This window comes from Hemitrygon akajei, chromosome 5, assembly GCF_048418815.1.
Source record: "Hemitrygon akajei chromosome 5, sHemAka1.3, whole genome shotgun sequence".
NCBI classification, from domain to species: domain Eukaryota; kingdom Metazoa; phylum Chordata; class Chondrichthyes; order Myliobatiformes; family Dasyatidae; genus Hemitrygon; species Hemitrygon akajei.
In genome coordinates this window covers 96,148,735-96,161,714 of record NC_133128.1, presented here as the reverse complement: position 1 = coordinate 96,161,714, position 12,980 = coordinate 96,148,735, and the positions used below count along the sequence as shown (strand labels likewise).

Here is a 12,980-nt window from a genome sequence, read left to right as displayed (position 1 = left end):
CTTCTATGTGGGACCTTATCAAATGCAACAGCCTGGCTTACCCAATGGAGGCAAGCGAACAGAAGGGAGCTGGGTCCAGGGTGAGCAGCAGGACAACCAGGATACACCAGTAAATAGGGAGAAGCAAGCAGACAGCACAGGCAAAGCAAATACAGCAGAACAGCAGGGCCAGCATACACAAGAGAAGCAGGAAAACAAGACAAACCTGGACAGAACCAAAACAGAGCAGGTCAGAACCCAGGCAGAACAGAATTTGGAGCAGACAAACCCCCAACAAGGCTCAGTCCCTGAGCCCCTTATAAACACCTGCCCCCTAATAGGCGACAGGTGTATCTCCTTAAGCCAAGATGATCCAATGGCTCCAGGAGACATGAGGGCTGGCTGCAAGGCCCGGAGTCCGCGGACCGGAGCAAGACCCAGAAGGCGGGCTCTGAACCGGACCCTAACAAATCCCCTATGACTACCGCATTCCTCATCTTCCTCTTTCCCTTCTGCACCACAGAACCAGGTTAGTGCCAGAGACCCGATCGCCATGGTCGTCCTCTGTCAGGTCACCTCTCTCAACAGTATCCAAAACGAGATAATGATTACTGAGGGGGACGGCCACAGGGGTGCTCTCTACTATCTGAGCTCTTCCCATCCCTTCCCCGACAGCCACCCACTTATCTATCTCCTGCAGCCTTGGGGTGACTAACTCCTTTTTGCTCCTATCTATCTCCTGCTCACTTTGCCCAAAGAGCTGTACTCCCTTATACTGGCTACCTTATCATCCTCATGTGCTCTGTTTGATCCTGACTTCCGAAGCTTTACATACTTTTCCTTTTCCTTCTTGACTAAATTCATCACCTCTCTGGACATCCAAGGCTCTCTCATCTTTCCATCCTCATCCTTCCTCTCAGAGACAGACAGACATACTTTATTGATCCCAAGGGAAATTGGGATCAGACCTTTCCTGTACTCTGTGCAATTGATCTTTAAATACCCTCCACATGTCTGATGTGGCCTTGTCAGAGAAAAGGTTTTCCCAGATAACTCTTCTTAGTTCCTGACTAATGCCCTCAAAATTTGCCCAACTCCAATTTAAAACTGTCCACAAGGACCATACTGATCCTTATCTATAGCTATCCTGAAAGATAAGGGGTTGTGGTCACTGTTCCCTAACTGTTCACCCACTGAAAGGTCAACCTGGCCAGGCTCATTACCCAACACCAGGTCCAATACAGTTCCTCCTCTCATTGGACTATCCACATAGTGATTCACGAAACCTTGCTGGATAAACCCCTTACACAAGGAATGTCCCAGTTTATATTGGGGAAGTTGAAATCCCCCATGACAACATTTGTACACATTTCCTTAATCTGATAACATATCAGTTCCTCAATGTTCCGGTGGCTACTGGGGCTCTGTAGTACAATCCCATCAGTGTGATTGGACCCTTCCTAGTCCTGAGTTCTACCCAAACAGACTCAGTGCCTGACCCCTCCATTATGTCTGCCCTCAGTGCTGTTGTGATATTGTCCCTGATTTGTAGTGCAACATCCTCCTCCCCTTTTGCCTCCTCCTCTATCCTTTTGAAAACCTGGAACATTAATTACCCATTCCTGCCCCTCTCTCAACCAAGTTTCGCTACAACATCGTAGATCCATGCTCTAAGTTCATCACCCATACCCATAATACTCCCAGCATTAAAACATACAGACTTCAAACTATCCAAACCATTATACCTGTTTTTTTGGATTTTGCCTTTCAATAGTTTCCCTGACATCTACCTTCCGGTTCGATCCTTCCCTTACTGACCTGGGACTCCGGTTCCCAGCCCCCTGCAAAACCAGTTTAAACTCTCCCGAGTGGCAACAGCAAACGTCCCGGCCAGGATATCGGTTCCCCTCCAGTTCTGATGTAATCTGTCCCACTTGTACAGGTCACCCCTTCCCCAGAAAAGGTTCTAATGATCCTTGAACTTGACACCCTGTCCCCTGCACCATCTCCTCAGCCACTCATTCATCTGTGCTGTCACCCCATTCCTACCAGCACTAGCCCGTGACACAGGGAGTAATCAGGAGATTACTTCCTTGGATGTCCTTCTCTTCAGCCACTTTCCTAACTCTCTACACTCACAGTGTACGACCTCTTCCCCTGTTTCTGTCGATATCATTGGTGCCAATGTGCACCATGACCTCTGGCTGTTCCCTCGCCCCCCCCCCCCCCACCCCCGAGAATATCTGGCAGCTGTTCCGATACCTCCTAGACCCCAGCAGCCAGGAGGCAACACACCATCCTGTTGTGTCTTGCAGCCACAGAATCCCCTAACCATCAAGTCCTTTTTAACTACTGCTCTCCCTGTCTTCACAGTTCCATCGAGCCTCAGAGCCTGTCGCAGTGCCACCAGTTGGGCCGCTGCTGCTGTGCTCTGACGAGTCTTTTCCCCACCCCCTCCAGCAGTATCCAAACAGGTAAACTTGTTTCTGAGGGGAATGGCCACGGGGGAACTCTGCACTGGTTTCTTTATCCCCTTACCTCTCCTGGTGGTCACCCGTCTAGTGTCCGGAGCCTGAGCTCTGGGTGTGACCACCTCGTCAAAAGTCTCATCCACAATATCTTTAGCCTCCCAGATAATCCTGAGTACATCCGACTCTTGACCTGGTCAGTCAGTCAGGGTATGATACATCTTTCCCTCTCATCCCTAAAGCTATCCTCTTGTTCTTGGTTCTCAAAACATCGGAAAAATCTGCGAGTGTTCACCCTATCCAGGTTCCTTATGACTTCATACAAGATCATCGCTCAGTCTCCTGTGCTCCAAAGATCGAAGTCCTGTACTGCTCCTGCTTAACTTCTCTCTGTAACTCAGACCCTCGAATGTCCTCATTAATCTCTTCTGCACTTTGTACAGATTAAAGGTATCTTTTCCATAGATACCAATCAAAACTGAACACAGTACTCCAAGCATGGCCTCACAAATGTTTTATTTAACTCCGACATACAGTTTTTGGTCATTTCTGTGGAAATGTTTGTACATAGAGTTGTCCACCACAGAATCAGGCCTTTTGGCCCATCAGATCCATGCTGACCATAGTATCTATTTGCAATCAGTGACCAGTTTATTAGGAACCTCCTGTAGCTAATAAAGTGGCCACTGAATGTATGTTCGTGATCTTTTTCTGCTGTAACTCACCCATCTTAAAGTTCAATGTGTTGTGCTTTCAGAGATGCTCTTCTGCACACCATGGTTGTAATGTGTGGTTATTTGAGTTACTGTTGCCTTCCTGTCAGCTTGAACCAGTGGCCATTCTCCTCTGAACTCTCTCATTAATAAGGTGTTTTCACCCACAGAACTGCCCCTCACTAGATGTTTTTTGTTTTTCACACCATTCTCTGTAAACTCTAGAGAGTGTTATCACGATTCAAAATTCAAGATTAGTGTTATTTTCTGTACACTAGTGTAAAGAAGAAAGAAATAATTGTTACTCCGGATCTGATGCAGCACAAAAGATAAAGAACACAATAACAACTTTTTTAAAAATACGCAAAAATATAAATACTTAAGATAGCTTACATACATAGATTGATCATATGCCCATAAAGTGTCTCTAGGCTACACGTAAGGTGACTGATGAGAAATAATAAAGTAGCGGTGGAGTTAGTGGGTGGAGGAGCTGATCAGCCTTACTGCTTGGGGAAAGCAATTGTTTTTGAGTCTGGTGGTGCTCCTTGATGGGAGTGGGACAAAGTGTGGGTGGGATTTTTCAAGTCAAGTCAAACTTCTTGTTATTTAACTATATTCATGTATATAATACATGATGACACTAGCCCTTTTCCAACACCTTTCTGTATATATTGTACATCCTTGTTGGCAGGCAGGCTGGTGTTGGTGATGCGTTGAGCAGCTTTGACTACCCGTTGTGGAGCCTTCCTCTCTGCAACAGTTCAGTTTCCATACCAAGCAGTGATGAAGCTTGTTAGGGTGCTCTCTACTACACATCCGTAGAATGATACGAGTACGGACATGCGAAGTCCAGCTCTCTTCAGCCTCCTCAGAAAGCAGAGGTGTTGGTGACTGTGTGGGATGTGTTCTGAGACCATGAGAAGTTGTGTGTGATGTGCACTCTCAGGAGTTTGGAACTGCTCTCACTTTCCACTGCTGTGCCAGAGGGGTGAGTTCTCCTGAAGTCGATAACCATCTCCTTTGTATTGTTGACGTTGAGGAAGAGGTTATTTGCCCGGCACCAGACTTCGATCTCTTCCATCTCCTCTGTATCGGCCGTCTCATTATTGTTGTTGCTGAGCCCCACCGTTGCTGTGTCATTGGTGAACTTTATAATGTGATTGCTCAGGTGTTTGGCTGTGCAGTCAGGTGTGAGCAGAGTGTACAGCAGTGGGCTCAGCACACATCCGGGGTGGTAGTGTTGGGGGCACTGGTGATGAGGATGAATAGGAGGGTGTGCACAAAATGAAATTCCAGGAGATCAGCAGTTTCTGAAATACTCAAACCACCCCATCTGGCACCAACAATCACTTAGATCACATTTTTCCCCCATTCTATTATTTGGTCTGAACAATGACTGACCATGTCTGCATGCTTTTACACATTGAGCGGCTGCCATGTGATTGGCTGATTAGATATTTGCATTAACCAGCAGGTGTATAGGTGTACCTAATAAAATGGCCACTGAATGTACATTCACGAGGAAATCTGCAGATGCTGGAAATTCAAACAACAACAACACACAAAATGCTGGTGGAACACAGCAGGCCAGGCAGCATCTATAGGGAGAAGCGCTGTCAACGACGAAGGGTCTCGGCCCGAAACGTTGACAGCGCTTCTCCCTATAGATGCTGCCTGGCCTGCTGTGTTCCACCAGCATTTTGTGTGTGTTACTGAATGTACATTCATCACATTTACTTGCATTAAGCCCAAAATCTTCTTTTTCCTTGGATGCAAGAAAATGAAGGATGTTGAACTGCTTTGATAATGGGCTTTAAGAGAGGGCTAACACTGCCATTCCCAATTATTTTAAAGAGAATCTCTTGTCCTTTAATGGGCAGCACCTTTACCATGCCTTAGGAGACTGTGGCCAAGTCTCACCTTCCATTACCTGAGCTTGTAAATTAAGGTTGGTAATACAATGAAGTCATTTACTCAAAGACAACTACAGCACAGTAGACCCTTCAGCCCATCTAGTCCATGCCAACTTTGCTTTCTGCTTAGTCCCATCTACTTGCACCCAAAGCCCTCCTTAACCCTCCCATCCATTTACTTATCTAAATTTCTCCTAAATGTTGAAACCAAACCCATATCCCCCACTTCCACTGGCATCTCATCCCCACCCTGAGTGAAGAAGTTCCGTCTCATGTTCTTAAACATTTCACCTTTCACCCCCAACCCATGACCTCTAGTTCTAGTCTTACCCAACCTCAGTAGGAAAAGCCCACTTGCATTTACCCTATCTATATCCCTCATAAACTCGTATACCTCTATCAAATCTCTCTACAATCTCTAACACTCCAGTGAATAATGTCTTAACTTCTTCAACATTTCCCTATAACCCAGGTTCTTGTCCCAGCGATGACCTTGTAATTTTCTTTGTACTCTTATTGATATTTTCCTGTAGGTAGGTGACCGGAACTGCACACAACAGTACGGCCTCGTAAATATCTAAAACAACTTCAATATCCATCTCCTGTACTTAGTACCTTGATTTACGCAGGTCAACTTGCCAAAAGCTTTCTTTATGACCCTATCTACCTGTGATACCTCTTCCAAGGAGCTATGGATCTGTATTCCCAGATCCCTCTGTTCTACCACAGTCCTTAGTGCCCCACCATTCACTATGTAATTCACTTACTCTGGTTTGTCCTCCCAAAGTGCAACACCTCACATTAGTCTGCATTAAATTCCACCTGGCATTTTTTAGCCCAGGTTTCCAGCCAGCCCAGATCCCGCTACACGCTGTGATAGTCTTCCTTGCTAACCACTACAACCCCATTCTTGGTGTCATTCATAAATCTGCTGGTCCAGTTTAACATATTATCGTCCAGATTATTGATCTAGATGATAAACAACAATGGACCCATCACTGACCCTGTGTCACGCTGTTAGTCATAGGCTCCAATCTGAGAGGCAACCGTCTACAATCACTCTGATGTCTCCCACAAAGCCAAAGTCTAATCAACTTCATTCTGAATGCCAACTGACTGAACTTTCTTGACCAGCAGCTGATGCGGAACCTTGTCAAAGGCCTTGCTCAAGTCCAAATAGACACTGTCCAATGTTCATCAACTTTCCTGGCACCATGGTAGCCAAGCAGTTAGCAGCTCGGGACATTGGAGTTCCCAGTTCAATTCCGATGCCACCTGTAAGGAGATTGTACATCTCATAGGTTTCTGCCGACTGCTCTGGTTTAGTCCCACGGTACAAAGATGTAGAGTTAATAGTAAATTGTCCAGTGATTAGGTTGGTGTTAAATGGGTGAGTTGTTAGGCAGTGTGGGCTCATTAGGCTGCAAGAGCTTGTTCCCTGCTCCATCTGAAATAAAATAAAAAGTAACCTTCATGAAAAACTCTAAGATTAGTTTGACATGACCTACCATGCAAAAGCCATGTTGACTACATCTAATCAGTACATGTCTATCCAAATACATACAGGGTCCCTTAGAATAAACTTCCAACAACTTTCCTTCTACTAACATCAGGCTCACTGGCCTTTTATTTCCCAGCATATTTTTAGAGTCTTTCTTAAAGAACAAACCAACATTAGCTGTCCTCCAATTCTCCAACAACTCTCCCATGGCTAAGGACTTTGTAAATGCTGCTGATAGAGCTCCTGCAATTTCACAAGCTTCCCAAAGGTCTGACATTATCAGGCCCTAGGAGTTTATCCATGCTAATTTGCCTCAACACAGCAAGCATGTCCTCCTCTGTAATCTGTACAGGGTTCATCAGCTCGCTGCAGCTGTTCCTCACTTCTATAGACTGTGTCTGTCTCATGAATAACTACAGATGCAAAAAAACCAACTTAAAACCTCCCCTATTTCTTTTGGCTCCATGCACAGATGACCATGCGGTTAGTGTAATGTTATTTCCTCATAGGTGACCCGAACTCATTTCTGCTGCTGTCTGTAAGGAGTCTGTACATTCTCCACATAACCATGTGGGTTTCTTTCCTCTGGGAGTTCCCGTTTTTTCCCACATCCTAAGTCATACGCTAAGTGGGTTAATAGGGGTGTCGCGGGCTCGTTGGGCTGGTCAGGTCTGTTGCTATGCTGGAGCCTGAGAAAACATTTGGATACATGGAGGTGCGGGGCTCAGAGGGATATTGATCAATCTCTGCAAATCTGACTTTGACCTCACAGTTTATGACTTTGTGACCTTTGCACCTTATTGTCCATGTACACTGCACTTTCTCTGTCAAGGTAACATTTTATTCTCCTGCAATGCACCTTACTTTTCTATGTTCTATGTTTAGTCTGCATTCTGTTATTGTTTTGTCTTGTACTCCCTCAACACACTGTAATGATCTGATCTGTATGAACAGTGTGCAAGACAAACTTTTCACTGTTTCTCAGTACATGTGACAATAATAAATCAACTTACCAAACCTGGTCTAGCTGGGTAGCAGTGGATTGGTTGGGCAGAAGGGCCAAGACAATAAGACACAAAAGCAGAATTAGGACGTTCAGCTCATCAAGTCTGCTTCACCATTTAATATCCCTCTGAAACCTATTCTTCTGCCTTCTCCCTACTACACCCTTACTAATCCAGAACATCTGGATAATCAAAAACAGTATGCTGCAGTTGTTACCGACTTCACTAAAACCTGTGTGGATGAGTGTGTGCCTATAAAGTCTTACTGTACATTCCCAAACCAACAGCTGTGGATGAACCAGGAGGTAAATCGCATGCTGAAGGCTAGATCTGTGGCATTCAAGTCTGGCGACTCAGGTCTGTACCAGAAAACCAGGTATGATTTGCGGAGGGCTATTTCAAAGGCGAAGAGACAATTTCAAACGAGGTTGGAAATGACATCGGATGTTGGACAACTCTGACAGGGTCTGCAAGGCATTACTTCCTACAAAGCAAAACCCAATAGAAATGAATGGCAGCGATGCTTCACTACCAGATGAACTCAACGCTTTCTATGCACACTTTGAAAGGGAGAATATAAAGACAGCTGTGAAGATCCCTGATAACCCTGTGATCTCAGTCTCAGAGGCCGATGCAAGGCTGTCTTTAAAGATGGTGAACCCTTGCAAGGCAGAAGGTCCTCATGAAGTACCTGTAAGGTTCTGAAAACCTGTGCCAAACAACTAGTGGGAGTATTCAACAACATTTTCAACCTCTCACTGCTACGGGCAGAAGTTCCCACGTGCTTCAAAAAGGCAATAATTGTCTAAGAAGAATAATGTGAGCTGCCTTAATGACTATCGCCTGGTAGCACTCACATCGACAGCTTTGAGAGGTTGGTCATGACTAGACTAAACTCTTGACTTAGCAAGGACCTGGACCCCTTGCAATTTTCCTATTGCCACAATAGGTCAATGGCAGATGCAATCTCAATGGCTTTCCACACAGCGTTAGACAATACAAACACTTACATCAGGATGCTGTTCATTGACTACAGCTCAGCATCTAATACCATCATTCTCACAATCCCGATAGAGAAGTTGCAGAACCTGGGCCTCTGTACCTCCCTCTGCAATTAGATCCTCAACTTCCTAACCAGAAGACCACAATCAGTGCAGATTGGTGATGATAACACTAGCGTACCTCAGGGGTGTGTGCTTAGCCCACTGCTCTACTCTCTATATACACATGACTGTGTGTCTAGGCATAGCTCAAATACCATCTACAAATTTGCTGACAATACAATCATTGTTGGTAGAATCTCAGGTGGTGACGAGAGGGCGTACAGGAGTGAGATATGCCAACTAGTGGAGTGGTGCCGCAGCATCAACCTGGCACTCAATGTCAGTAAGATGAAAGAGCTGATTGTGGACTTCAGGAAGGGTAAGATGAAGGAACACATACCAATCCTCATAGAGGGATCAGAAGTGGAGAGAGTGAACAGTTTCAAGTTCCTGGGTGTCAAAATCTCAGGACCTAACCTGGTCCCAATGTATCAATGCAGCTACAAAGGCAAGATAGTAACAATACTTCATTAGGAGTTTGAATGATTTCATATGTCAATAAATACACTGGAAAAACTTCTATAGTTGTACCGTGGAGAGCATTCTGACAGGCTGCATCACTGTCTGGTATGGAGGGGCTGCTGCAAAGAACCAAAATAAGCTGCAGAGGGTTGTAAATCTAGTCAGCTCCATCTTGGGCACTAGCCTACCTAGGACATCTTCAAGGAGCGGTGTCTTAGAAAGGCAGAGTCCATTATTAAGGACCTCCGGCACCCAGGGCATGCCCTTTTCTCACTGTTACCATCAGGAAGGAGGTACAGAAGCCTGAAGGCACACACTCAGCGATTCAGGAACAGCTTCTTCCACTCTGCCATCCGATTCCTAAAGAGATATTGAACCCATGAACACTACCTCAATTTTTAATCTATATTATTTCTGTTTTTTGCATGATTTTTAATCTATTCAATATATGTATACTGTAATTGATTTTTTTTATTTTTTCATTTTTCTTCTTCTATCTTATGTGTTGCATTGAACTGCTAGGTTAACAAATTTCACGACACATATCGGTGATAATAAACCTGATTCTGATTCAGCCTCTGCTTTAAATATACCCAGTGACTTGGCCTCCACAGTTGTCTGTGGCAACGGATTCCACACCCTCTGGGTAAAGAAACTCCTCCTCATCTAAATGGACTTCCATGGACTCTGTCTACACGCTGCATTGCTCAACGACTCTATAGACCTCCATAAGGTCTGGAGCACAGATTGAAGCTCTTGTTGCAATGATCACCTTTGTTTTTCAGGGGCAGAACCTGTTGAGGTCTGCTGGAGTGAGGAAGCCAGAGCCTTTCTGTGGTGGTAGAACAAGGCAAGGAACTATTCAATCCCTTCAGTCAACATCGTGGGGATACAAAATTATAAGGAGTATAGATAAGGTAAATGCAGACAAGTTTTGTCCACTGAGGTTGAATGAGACTAGAATCAGAGATCATGGGTTAAAGGTGAAAGGGGCACATGAGGGGAACTCCATTCAAAGGGTGGGTTGGTGAGAGTGTGGAACTGGGTTTGATTTCAACATTAAGAGAAACTTAGTTAGGTACATGAATGGGAGGGTTAGGGAGGGTTCTGATCTAGGTGTGGGTCAATGGGATTATACAGATCAATGGTCTGGCATGTACTAGATGGGCTGAAGGGGCTGTTTCTGTGCTGTAGGGTCTATGTCTGCAGTACTGAGTGAACTTGTCAGCAAACGTGCAAAAGGAACCCACAGCATAAGTGTGCAAATGAACTGGGGAGGGAAGGCAAAGCAGCTTGTGATCAACTAACACACAACATGCTGCAGGAACTCAGCAGGTCAGGCAGCATCTATGGGAAGAAATAAACAGTGAATATTACAGGCAAGACCCTCCATCAGGACTGGGCAGGAAGGGGAGGGGGGGGGAGCCAGAATAAGAAGATGAGGGTGGGGTGGGGGCTGGAAGGGAAGGAGTACAAGTGGAAGATGATGGGTGAAACCAGGTGAGGGGGCGTGTGGGGTGGTGAATGGAAAAGGTAAAGGGCTGATGGGAACACGGGTACACACCTAAAATCAAAAATCGAAGACCGCAGAAGTAATTAAAAATACATGAACTTCAGGAATGCGCTAGATTGCAGAAGTAACCAAATCCTCACTCACTCAATCCCCCAGGGGCAACTTCATGCACAGCGTTCAAATGGTTCTTAAACCTTTTCTTTCCTAAACTAACGCAAATCAATGGTGAGGGAATGTTTAAAAATTACCGCGGAACAGCGATGTGGTTAAAAGACTCGAATCCGTGTTCCTCTTTGTCCCGACAAGGAATGGTTCGAAGCGTATACATAGACAGCACACGTATAATTTCTCCCGGTTAATTTTTCTCGCCACAGAGGTCCACTGGGTGGGTTAAATAAGGCGCACAAGTACTAAGATTGATTACTCAAACACTTTCTGACTCACTTGAATGTCGTGTATTCTACTAAAGCCGTCTCCCCAGAACAACTCCACCAGGTTACGAAGCGTGCTGGGTCCAGGCATTTCGGACAAACCCCTGACCCGCAGCGTTCTGGTTCCAGATGGCGCCGAGCAGCCTGCGCAGGTCTCGGAACCTTCGGCATCTTTTGTGTTCTTCGCCTCCGCTGTCCCGTTGGGCGAGGCCCCTCTCCGAGAGGATTTGGCTACACCGCGGAGCCGAGTCAAAGCCATTATTCTTCTAAGGATGAACCAGATACCGGACTGAGTCATCACTCTTTCCTTGCTGCCAACAACTCCTCTCTTCCTTCCCCGCTCTCAAAACAACAATCCCTTCGTTCATTTATTAGAGAGACGGGCCTGGCCCACGTGAGGGGAGCCGGACAATGGGTGGTCCTCCCGTTTCTCCGTCAGAACGTGGGGGTTCAAATCCCAACTCAGCGGCGTTAAGCGAGAAAGTGCCCTGCTAAGGTAATGCGGCATTGTCATGGTTCCCCGGAAAGAAACCAACTCTCCCAGCTTCCCGCAAAGGATCTCCTGGCGCTAAAGAGCAGCGGGATGTTTACGCTTTTTCGGAAAAGTAGACAGCACCTACAGGAGGAGCTGCAGATGCTGGAAACCCAGAGAAACACACACAAAATGCCGGAGGAACTCAGCAGGTCTGCGGAGGGGAATAAAAGTTGACGTTTGGTGCCGAGACATCCATCAGGAAAACTTTGTGTTACCTGTCATAGTTTTCCGGGCCGTGCTCTTTCTCCTGTCGAGCGGCATCTGTTGGAGGCAAAGGAATTTCAGATATCAGATACAGCATTGTTTTATTATTTAGGACTTTTCTCACCGGAGCCGGAGTGAAGGAGGATGAGAGTTGATTTGACAGAAGTACACACCTGTACCGAGGAAAGCGGCCACTGAGTGTGTGTTCATGGTTTTCTGCTGCTGCAGCCCGCCTATAAGACCGTACGTTATAAAAGCAGAATTAGGCCGTTTGGTCCATCGAGTCTGCGCCGCTATTCCATTATTGCTCAGTCCCATTCTCCTGCCTTTTCCCCATATCCCTTCATGTCCCGACCAATCAAGAATCTATCAGCTCCTGTCTTAAATATAAAGACTTGACCTCCACAGCTGCCCACGCCGAGGGATTCCACCGATTCAACACTCTCTGGATAAATAAATTCTTCTTCATCTCCATTCTAAGACGACACCCCTCTATTCTGAGGCTGTGACCTCTGGCCTTAGACTCTCCCATCATACATTTTCATACTTTATTTCAATTTAGAAAATAGTGAACCCTTTCATTTCTTCTACCAATGTGTATAACCATACACTTCCCGACACTCTATTCCATCTGCCATTTCTTTGTCTGTTCTCCCAATCTATCAAAGTTCTTCTATAGCCTCTCTACTTTCTCAAAACTACTTGCCCCTCCACCTATCTTGGTATCTGCAAACTTTGCCACAAAGCCATCAAAATCATTGAGAAATAGTGTAAAAAGAGGTGGTCCCAACACAGATCCCGATGGAGCACCACTAGTCACCGGAAGCCAACCAGAAAATACTCTCTTTATTCTGTTACGTACCCGTGGGTATCTTGTGCCTGTCACATGACCATGATGTAATTGAGGCTATGCTGGGCATGATGTAATGGTCTTGTGATGGTGGAGTGATGTAATTTTCCTGCCAATGAGAGGTCATGTGATAGTTTTTTTTCAACAGGGTATAAAATGGGAACCCCTCCCTGTGACACAGGGCAGTTTGTGGTTGAATTCCCAAGTGACTCCGTTCTGCTGTGTAATTGATGTTATGACACAGTTTTGTTTTAAAGTGGAGTTTTACTTTCTGCCTTAGGTCTCAAAGGTTATTGCCGGC

At 45.6% G+C, this 12,980-nt stretch overlaps 1 protein-coding gene across 1 annotated transcript in view; it reads right to left on the bottom strand.

The window, feature by feature from the left end:
- The window catches only part of cyp27c1 (cytochrome P450, family 27, subfamily C, polypeptide 1), a 64,766-nt gene extending 53,150 nt beyond the window's left edge, over positions 1-11,616 (bottom strand). The window contains exon 1 of the mRNA XM_073046103.1: positions 11,104-11,616. Coding sequence (XP_072902204.1) covers positions 11,104-11,388 — 285 coding nt within the window. The 5' untranslated portion in view covers positions 11,389-11,616. The remainder of the gene's footprint in view (positions 1-11,103) is intronic.
- Between the last annotated feature and the right edge of the window lie 1,364 nt (positions 11,617-12,980).